The sequence below is a fragment of the Fopius arisanus genome, unplaced genomic scaffold (assembly GCF_000806365.1).
Source record: "Fopius arisanus strain USDA-PBARC FA_bdor unplaced genomic scaffold, ASM80636v1 scaffold00134, whole genome shotgun sequence".
Lineage (NCBI taxonomy): Eukaryota > Metazoa > Arthropoda > Insecta > Hymenoptera > Braconidae > Fopius > Fopius arisanus.
Genome location: NW_011887873.1, coordinates 139545 through 149866, shown reverse-complemented (window position 1 = coordinate 149866; position 10322 = coordinate 139545). Strand labels below are relative to the sequence as shown.

General features: G+C 36.0%; 2 protein-coding genes across 2 annotated transcripts; one reads left to right on the top strand and one right to left on the bottom strand.

The window, feature by feature from the left end:
* Positions 1–435: 435 nt before the first annotated feature.
* LOC105272008 (uncharacterized) lies at positions 436–1479 on the bottom strand. The gene is made up of 2 exons (XM_011313873.1): positions 1362–1479; positions 436–1177 (listed from the first exon to the last, which is right to left on the bottom strand). The coding sequence occupies exons 1-2, from the start codon at positions 1362–1364 to the stop codon at positions 674–676; spliced, it is 507 nt and encodes a 168-aa protein (XP_011312175.1). The 5' UTR covers positions 1365–1479; the 3' UTR covers positions 436–673.
* Positions 1480–3380: 1901 nt separating this feature from the next.
* Positions 3381–9881, top strand: LOC105272007 (facilitated trehalose transporter Tret1-2 homolog). Its single transcript, XM_011313872.1, has 7 exons — positions 3381–3495; positions 4363–4573; positions 7344–7473; positions 7539–7698; positions 7795–8251; positions 8360–8609; positions 8715–9881. The coding sequence occupies exons 2-7, from the start codon at positions 4554–4556 to the stop codon at positions 9366–9368; spliced, it is 1671 nt and encodes a 556-aa protein (XP_011312174.1). The 5' UTR covers positions 3381–3495; positions 4363–4553; the 3' UTR covers positions 9369–9881.
* The last annotated feature ends 441 nt before the right edge of the window (positions 9882–10322 follow it).

The following is a 10322-nucleotide window of genomic DNA, read 5'->3' as shown; positions in this document are numbered from 1 at the left end:
CCATTGAAATTCCACAAGATGTGGTTTACCCCTTCCGTACGAGCTACAGTCGGCTAAATTTCAGTTAAACAAATGAAAAACAAAAAGCATTCGTACAGCAGAAAATAAAATTCACCCCGTCGACTTGATGGACACCCCAGCATTGCAATAAAAACTTGGTTAATAAAAAAAAACACCCCAGCATTGCGTTACGATGCCGCTGGGGTCACTCAAACCCCCAGAACTGAGCCTCTACTTTAGTCAATCCTCTTTCGTTTCAACCGTCAATATTCAGTTGTGATGACTTTATTGAGTAAATAATTACTTTGAGGTTGCTTAAGCGAATAGATCAAGAATAGGTTAGGAATCCACGAAAAAATGAGATAGATAATACTCTCCGTCGTGGTGATGATTTTTCTATTCAAAAATTTCTTTGTTACATCATTTGCCAGTGAATTAAATACATAAAGATAAAATTCTTTATTCAATAAATAATTCTATATCCTCAAATACAATTACTAGAAAGTAAAAATCATTAAACGTACAAAAAATACCGCCTAGTATGATATGACGATTGTATTATCATGATTATTGATGAAAGTTTGGAAATATGCACTTAATAAAAAAATAACAGAAAAATGATTCTCCCATCCGGCGCCAAATTAAATGGGGAATAATAATTTCGAGGAAGCATTTAATCGTGTTTGTCAGTGGACGAAGGCTCAATCCTTTCACGAATTTTTTTAACAGTGAATTCCACATAGCCGCGAACCCTCGGACCGATGTATTCGTTCCACAAGCTCATACCGTAATTGTCCACCAAAAAGTAGATAACTCCGATGACAATTTTCATTAGGGGTGTGGGACACAGGGCCAGCAGCAGATAAAATATTTTGGACGTGAATCTCTTGTGGAACCATTCCCAGAAGGCAGTGAGGGCTTTCATGACTGAATTAACAAAGGAAATCAAATCAAAATCATCCATTCCTAGGGTTATCAGTCTGATGGCAACATATATGATGGCATCAAAAAATTCATAAGGCATTCTCAGGTTTCCAATCTTCTGGAGAGTCTGATTGAACTCATCGGTGAAATCGTAATTCTGCATGTCCAGGCCCGTCTTTTCTTTCATTGTGTCGATGAAGCGCTGGAGAAAGTCATCACCTCCGGGTCCTGCTTTCTGAATACAATTTTCCGCCTGGAGAAATTATTTTCGGTTTAGTTAATAGGTGAATCTAATAGAGATAACGAAATTCTTGTTGGGACTATTTTTTAGAGAGGGAATTTATTGTAGAAAGTATTTTCTGTTTGATTTTTTTTATAAGCAGAGTCAATAATTTATTTAGTAAGAATTTATTGGTATTTTAAACAATTGAACTCACCATTCTTTAATTGAAAAGTCCTGCGGCTCTGTAGTCCGTAGAATTGTATGGGAATGGCTTAATTATCTCACTTGTGGGAATTTCCCTGATTTCTTACTCATTGAAATTTCGCCATAGACTATATACAAATGTACAATCAAAGAGGATTGACTAAAGTAGAGGCTTAGTTCTGGGGGTTCAAGTGACCCCAGCGGCATCATAGTACTGCATCCCAAGAGAGGGAGGGCGCCACATGCAATGGGGGTCACTCAAACTCCCAGGAATGAACCTCTACTTTAGTCAATCCTCATCAAATCTTCACAGGTTTTCTCGATTTTTTTATGTCACACCAAATGATCATTTGATCTTATAATTTATTTGGCATTACAATTTATTAGTAATGACTAGATAAAGTGCGATTGATTTATCTATTTAAATTATCCGAGTTTTAATTAAGTGATTAAGTAGTTTTATGAGTCCGATTGATGGAGATCTCGATTTTAGGTGAAATTTTACGTTACATCTGCCTCGGGTTAATCGAGTAATTGAACCTGACATTAACAATAAAAAGATTGTGCATACATAACGGGCGTGAAAACGCGATTCGTTATCACTTTACGCTCGTGGATTTTAACGAGACAGTTGAATCAATTTGATTTCGTATGTCTTTCGTAATCGATATTTCAACTTAAATTTTTTCTCTAATCTCCCATTTTCTCCAAGAATTTATTATTGTCCTAATTATTAATTCATTCATCACATCTATTTTCTATCTATATTTATATATATTTTTTTCCAATGAATTGGCCATGGTTTTTCCAGGGAATGACGCTTCAAATACTAAATTATGTTGGAGTTTGTAATGGATTTTTGGATGTTTTCCTCGGGTGTTCCATAATGGGAAGCAGTCGGTGTCTGGCGTCAAAGTTCTGAGCCGGCCGGCTTCCCTGGAATCGATATCTCAATTGTGATAACATCTTCCATGCAGCTCAGGAAAATATATGATACGTTCAAAAATAATAATAATAGTTAATAGTTAATGCGCAGCGACATGGGCATTTTTTATTCAAATTTATGCAATAACAATTAGGACTGTCAAACGACTTCGTTGGATCACAGAATGACTGTGAGAAATAATAAATGCTTTGTGGAAAATTTATTTATCTTGGTTTGAACATAATTACGAATGGGAATATTTTTAGAATAATGAATTCTCTATTTAACAATTGAATTAGTAAAGGAAGACAATTACTTCAGGCTTATGGTGAAATCAATAATTTATCGCTAATGAGAAAAAGTACTTCCTGCAATGAATTCTCTCCTCTTGGATATATGCAATTCAATAATGTTTAATTCACCTTCGGGTGTAATTTCAGATGACAGGTAATTCGAGATTAATTAATGGGTATTCTTGTCAAAAATTCAGTTATTCTTTAACCGACGATTTTGTTATCGAAAATTGGAGCTATGAAAATTCTTGACGCAAAATATTCATGATTTCAAATAATTTCCGAAAATTTCCGCGTTATCATCTGACACTTGGCCTTGCTATCTCAATGAGATATCCTCGGGTCATCCCTTAGTCACTACCTCTTCTATTTCTCATAGTCATAGAGAAAAAATGGTGATAAGTTGATTAGAAATTCTAATCGCCTTTGTTTGCAACATTGTGACAGTATGGAGAAAAATTTTATTGCCTCGCGTATGAGAAAATTCAATAGAAAAATCTCGAGAATTCTTGTTAAAATTCTATTAGTTCTTTTGCTAATTCTCTTTGTATTCTCCCCTCGAGATGTTTCGTATTGAAAAACATAAACAGCGTGAGGGTGGATGGGTGAAAAAAATTGATTGGGGACAAATTGATAAGGGAATTGAGAGTATTTTGATAGGTATTTGAAGATTGACGAAATTCAGTGAACTACAGGTGCTATTATTTTTTATTATTATTAATAGAGTTTGGTAAAAGTGACTTCACCTTTTAGATAGTTTCCTGAGGCTGACGCTACGATCGCGCATGACTGTTGGATACTTCTGGTTTGCTTTTGCTGGTGGATGGAGAATGCTTGCCAGTCAGTCGTCAACGACCGACTTCAACAGTCTCGGTGCTGAGCAGCTGTCTTTGGCAGTTGCGTCATCGATTACTCGGTCAAGTCAGGTAAATCCTCTAATTTCAATCTACTTATTTTTCATTTGCGAATTTTCGTGACATCATTCATTTCTCCCAGTGGAGACAATTGGAAAAGAAAGGAGAGACTTCTTTTACTGGGGAAAATGGCTGTGGGCCATTACTCCTGTGTATAATGGAATCGCTAATAAAAGATATTTTACTTTTTCGAGGACGAGTGCATTCCATTTTTTAATTGATCTGGTGTTTTTTAAATTTCCCAATGAGATTTTGGTGAAACGAGGGCTTTTTCAATTTTTCGCTTCAATTTGATAATAAATTTATTTTCTTCATTTTATAAATTGAAAAAAATGGAAAATTGTCATTGATTGCTCGATATTTTGAGACAGAAAAATAACAATTTTTTCATGTTACGAAAAAAGGAAAACGTCTCGTTTAAAATGGTAATGTTGAATAATGAGAGCTTGTCGAGGCATAGAATTATTTTGCTACCTTGTGAGAGGTGATTTCGAATTGTTTTGAAATTACAATCGTCAGGCGATCAATAAGTACATGATAGTATATTTTGCGAGGAATAAATTATTGTATTCATGATATTTTTGAGTTAATGATATCAGCTGATTGGGATAGGATTGCCGAGTTTTTTCTCGTCTCGTGTTTTATCGCGAGTTTCCATCGAATTCCGGTCGACTCATCGTTGAATTATCAACGAAAAATAGCGCAATAAAGAAATAGAATAAACTAGACCTTGAATTGATAATTGATCAATTAAAAATATAAAAATTTAAGACTCCGCACTGAAAACATAATTTTCCCTGCAATTTTTCCAATTGTAAAAATCCAATAAATGACTTGCGAGAGATGGAAAATATTTCTCTTTTTGTTTTTATTTTTCAGGTAAATAAAATGGTGAAGTGGGAAGTGCCAACGAGGAGTTGACGTGAAAGTGATTAGGAAGATTAAGAAGAAATAATACGAGTAATAATAAATAAACTGGAGGAAAATAAAGTTGAATATTTTGGTGGATTTCGTGTGAAGTTGTGAGATCGAAAAATCAGTATTTAGGTGGCTGTGAAGAATAACTTATAATGGACCCTTATTCACTGAGGTAAGTCCCTGATATTTATTCCCGGCATATTTTCTTTGTCCCATCTCGAGTTCCAAAGCCCCAGGTACCAGGTTTTCCTCAGGGAGCATTTCTTTGGAAAATATAAATTTTCCAACGGCTGCTTTTATGAGATACTTTCGACATTTGCCCTTAGAATCTGACCATCTATACTTCAGTCCGTAATAAAACAACCCCTCATTCTTCAGATAAAATCTCTCGATCGGTGAAAAATCGACTGAACACGTCTCGAAAGACTCAATAAAAAAACTCTACATCTACTGGAGAATTCTCGTGAAAATTCGAGTCGCATTTATTATCTGCAAAAATTCAATTTCCCTTCAATTATAATTTACCATGAGGAAAAATGGAGAATTCAATATAATTGAGTGTAGAGCTTTCGGAGAAATTCCGGTAATTTCTGGAGACTTTTGACGATAAATTCTTCTCAAACAAAAAAATTATGCAACTCGTTAAACATCTCTGTGAACTCAACTACAAAAATAGTATCATTTGTGAGACAGCATGACACCGAACGTCACGGGACAAAAACCCGAGGAGAACATGTACTTGCAACAAAATCGATCGCATGTGTAGCGTTTCCGGGGCTAATCGATTAATCACTTTGAAACTATCCACGTAATGTGAAGTTCGAGGCTGGTGGATTGCTGATCGTTATCGCGGAAATCGATAGTCAGTATGCGATTGGGATAAAAATCTATTGAGATACCGAACCACTGATTAAATCAATGAGACTATTCGTCAAGGCCAAGAGATCTTCATCATGTGACGATGAAAATATTGTCAATGTTTCTTCGAGTTGGATCTCATCCATTTTTTCCTCCTATCTTTTTCCATTTGTTCACTGATTTATTTCAACTTGCAGAGATCATTTTACATTCATCGTTTCATTTCTAGCAAATCCTGCTTCTCACATTCAACAATCGTTTGTTTTTTTTGGGTTCATCTTGCTCTCGATGGTATTGAATAAATAAATTATTCTTTTACCACTGATTATCAATAATTGGCAGCCTGATTTTGCAACAGGAATTCCAAAATTTATCAATTATACTATATATTCGCGTTGATTGAAGTGAATAATTAAAATGCGAATGGCGTGCGGTTGAAGCTGACAATTTCGCAGAAAATGAAAATTCTGTTGTGGTAATTATCGCCCGTAATTGCATGCCTGAAAAATCTTGAAAAATATCGATCGTACGTACGAACATTCAGACACGTGAGCTTTTGCGTCAATATATTCTCAGATGAAAAACAATACACCAGTCAATTTGCCGAACGAACGTTCAATCAACGTCAATTTTTTTTTCCAGATGACTGCGAGTTGAGAGAATGATATTGAGGGTGATTGTTTTTTTCGCGACGATTAGACATGAAGGATATGATTTATTGCCAAGGAATTTTGAGTCGTAAAGTTCGAGTTATTGCAGGAGTTTTGCGTATTAATGCTTTTCTATTCTTATGAGACCTATTAATTAAAGGAGCGGTGAGAAAAACCGAGATATTTTTTTATGGGACTGAATTATCAATAAAAATATCTTCATTGTTGTCTTGAAGTCGATAATTATTGGCCACAGCACGGAATGCTGGAGCGATAAAATATCGGTTATTATTCAATTATTGGTAAATTGAAACAACAACTTCCTTGATTTGTGGCAAAAATCAGAATTGTATAATTGACTAGAATATTCAAGTGACTTTCGGACTCATGCAACTCGACTCGACAATGTTATGTACACGCGGCAATTTAGCGCATTTATCGAGTGCACATGTTGCACTTTTGCTGTCAGCTGTTGCCTCGACCGTCACGTTCGCGAATAATTAAGTAATCGTCGAGTAGTAATCATGGGTCACAGCTATTTCATCTCGCATTTTTTATTTATGTCGAAAAGAAAAATTGATTTTCAAAAAACGTAAAATGTAGTTTCCTTGTAAAAATGTTGTTTAACTTGTATTTTTTTTTTTTCAAGAGGAAAAGAACAAATAAATTTTTATGTCTCCGTCTGGATTTTTCAATCTTAATTTACTTTTTTAGAATTATTGGAATATTATTGTTTAATTTACATATGTTTTGCTGCTGATCCCTGTTTTCTCTGGATTTTTTCCTCGTTATAAAAAGTCATCAATTTCTTGGGGCGAATTTTTTGTTAACAAATCCCAAAAGTCTTATCAAATTGCCGTCATAAACATTTACACAGCCAAGAACTTTTATATACTAGTAAATATTGCAGATCTCATTTTTTTCATTGCATCGAGTCCTCAACGTGCACGATAGCTTAAGAATGTTATGAAATGAATTGCTGTCGTGGGTAGAAGATTGCAGGCACTCGCCAACAGAAAAACTCGTCGATAAATCCTTTTACAATTGAACTCAATATTTTACGAGAATATTCCTCATAAAGTCTCCCAAGTCAGACGAGATGACGCCAACCATTGCATTTTTCACACATTTTTACATTGTCATTGTCCATTTATTACAGAAAAAATTCATTTATATCTCCAGAGAGAAAATCAAAAATTTCTGAAGGATCTTTCCCTTTAGAGAAAGTTCAAGGATATCCATTTAATTATTAAATTTTTTATTTATTCATTTTAATTGCCTTATAATTTTTTCCACTCAATTCTCATAAAGCAATAATGAATCAATAATGATTAATAACTGATTTATAAATAATAAATAAATAGCAATAGAATTGAGTTCATGCACAAAAATTTATGAAGACCAAAAAAAATGGATAAATTTATTTGAATTTAGTGTGGAGCGAGAGGCGTCGAAGAATATAGAGGAAAACGAGAGAGAGTGCTTCAAGGATGCTATTGTCTCCAGCAGAAGTCTGAATAAAGGCTTCGTGGAACCTACACGTCTGAAAAATGCCATTCCCGAGGTAAATAATCTAATGACATTGCTGATTCTTCAATGTTGTTCCATAAATCTTCATTTGCTATGCAGATCACAGCGTGCGTCCTGGCCGCGACTTTCCACATCGTCGTGGGCCTCAGTATGGCCTACTCTGCTATTTTAATCCCCAAAATAGAAATAAATAACGAGACTGTCATCGACGCCAACAGCACGGAGTTGTGGGCTACCAAAGCTGAAACATCCTGGATTGGTAATGCCAGATTCAGAATACAATGACATGTATTTGCTGTTGAATGCTCACGATTAATATAATAAGAGTGGTATTGCGATGGATTTTTTTTTTTAGCAAGTGTAGTTGTAATCGCAGCCCCCCTGGGATCCCTGCTGGGTGGTTTCCTCATGGAAACGGTGGGACGTCTTCGAACATTGCAAATTGGAACGATTCCCTGCGTTGTTGGATGGATTCTCATAGCTACAGCTACCAATGTCCCCATGATTCTGGTGGGTAGAGTTCTAGCAGGGCTGTCAACAGCTCTAGGAACTTCACCAGCAATTGTCTACATAACAGAAGTAGCAAGACCAGAGCTCAGAGGCTCTCTGATGTCATTTGGGCCGACCCTAGCATCATTTGGAATGGTTCTGGTTTATCTGAAGGGTACATTCCTGGATTGGCGTCTTGTTGCTTGGCTGAGTATCATTTATGCTGTCGTCCCAGTGTTCGTAATCCAAGTGTTCGTTCCTGAATCCCCAGTATGGCTTGTGTCCAAGGGGCGAAATGATGAAGCCAAAAAAGTATTAGAATGGTTGGTGGAGCCAATGAATTGTTTGAATTGATTGTGATTTTTATGGCTGAATTATGCCTCTTCTTGTTCTGGCTTCTGAGAGGTCTAACTGATTGCTCATTATTGTAGGCTTTACAAGTCAGATGTTCAATATGGAAAAATACCAGCTGCCGAGCAGCATTACACGACCATTACGAAGGAGAATGAGATCAAATTGAGTGAACGAAGGAGAAGTAAACATGGGGGTGCCAGCAGCAAAGTCAGAGCTTTCTTCAAACCCACTGGCTGGAAGCCACTGCTCATTCTCTTTCTTCTGTTTTTATTTCAACAGTTCTCGGGAATTTATATCACTTTATTTTATGCTGTCACTTGGTTTGTGGTGAGTTTAATCGGTGGAAGAGCCCTCCTACCCAATTAATTAATTCACCGGTTAATTCACCAGTGTAATTTTGGTGTTGAATGGTGTCGGTATTTTTAATTGCAGGAAGCTGGAGCTAAGATTGATCCGTACACCTGCTCGACTTTTGTCGGTCTAACTAGATTCTTTTGCTCAATGGTGAACACCTGGCTGCTGAGGAGATATAAGAGACGAGTTCTGTGCATCATATCAGCTCTGGGGATGGCCCTGTGTATGGGACTCTCTGGGTACTTCACTTTGGTCATTAAGAGGGATAAAATCGAGAATGATCCTAGGGCTATTGGACCTGTCATTTGTCTGCTGCTTTATGTTTGCACTTCCATGATTGGAATGCTGACAATTCCCTGGACAATGACTGCTGAACTTTTTCCTACTGAAATACGAGGAATTGCTCAGTCAATCAGTTATGCTATGGCCAATACACTTATGTTTGCGGCTGTACAGAGTTTCAGGAGTTTAACTGACTTCTTGGGGGGATCATATGCAATCCAGTGGTTTTTCGCTGGGGTTTCAGTTGGTGCTGCTGTTTTCGTGTGGCTCTTACTCCCCGAAACCCATGGCAAAAAGTTATCTGAGATTGAAGAATACTTCCATACAAATTTCTTTGCAGCTGGGGCTGATGCTAAAGCTAAAAAACATCGTGCCCAGAAACGGGCCCAACAGAAGGCCCAGAATCAAGCCTCTGTTCCATTAAATCCCAAACGTGCTGATCATGTTTGAGAAATTGGGGATATGACTTTAAGAAATTGTCTGAATAACATGAAAGTACAATAGAGAATTCGTGCTGCCCTGTAAATTAGTCTAAGGTTGTTTTTCAGAATATTTCTCGGTCTATCCAATGATTTATCAATTTTAAACTCTTCTCGTAGGTAAACAATGATAAGTATTAGATGAAAAGACCCCTTTCTCGTGGAGAAAATGGTGAAGAATTTATTTTATAGGTTTTTCAGATTCAAATGATTGCAATTCATCCGTGAAGTGGCCTTCCTTAGGAGAGATATTAAGATTTTATTTTCATTCAAGCTTTTTTTGATGGTGTAATTTACTTAACCAATAATAATTATTGTTCATTTCTCTTGTGGGTAAGATCTTCACGTAATTTTATATTTTGTTTATCTGAATTTTTATACTGCAAAATTATATGACTTTTCGACAAAATTATTATCTGACAATATTACGCTCATTGATCAATCATGTATTTGAGTAATAAAAATGCTTTATTGATTTTTATAATCTTCGATTATGGCATTTTCCCCTTTTTTCCTCTAAATCCTGGAATTCTGTTTTTTTTTTCCTGGAATTTAGAAAAGTGAGGGAGTATTTGAGCAGTTCAAGTTCAATTGGATTAGGTTATTGTCGGGGGGTGGAAAGGAGGGAAAGTCATCCACCAGTTGTCGGTATGTAATCGACAGTTGATATTAATTCCGTGGTGTTCAGATAGGTGCCACTTTCCATTCATTCAAATTCGCCGCCAAGAGCGAAATAAAATTAAAAATGCGCATATAAAATATTTCTCTACACAACCGATGATTAAAGGTAAATTTTAACTTAAAGGTAAATTACAAACCAATAAAATTGATTCCACTCAATAAACCAATTAATTCCCCGAACTTATGGGGGATAAAAAAAATGGCATCTTTCACAAGAAAAAAAAATTCGTTTGGTCTCTCGTCA

What these genes read in the sequence shown, in the direction of transcription:
- LOC105272007 (XM_011313872.1), top strand. Translation starts at nt 4,554, where the DNA reads ATGGACCCTTATTCACTGAG. An exon ending in TGAAAAATGCCATTCCCGAG is followed by an intron (nt 7,474 to 7,538) that starts GTAAATAATCTA and finishes TTTGCTATGCAG; the next exon opens with ATCACAGCGTGCGTCCTGGC. An exon ending in AGCTGAAACATCCTGGATTG is followed by an intron (nt 7,699 to 7,794) that starts GTAATGCCAGAT and finishes TTTTTTTTTTAG; the next exon opens with CAAGTGTAGTTGTAATCGCA.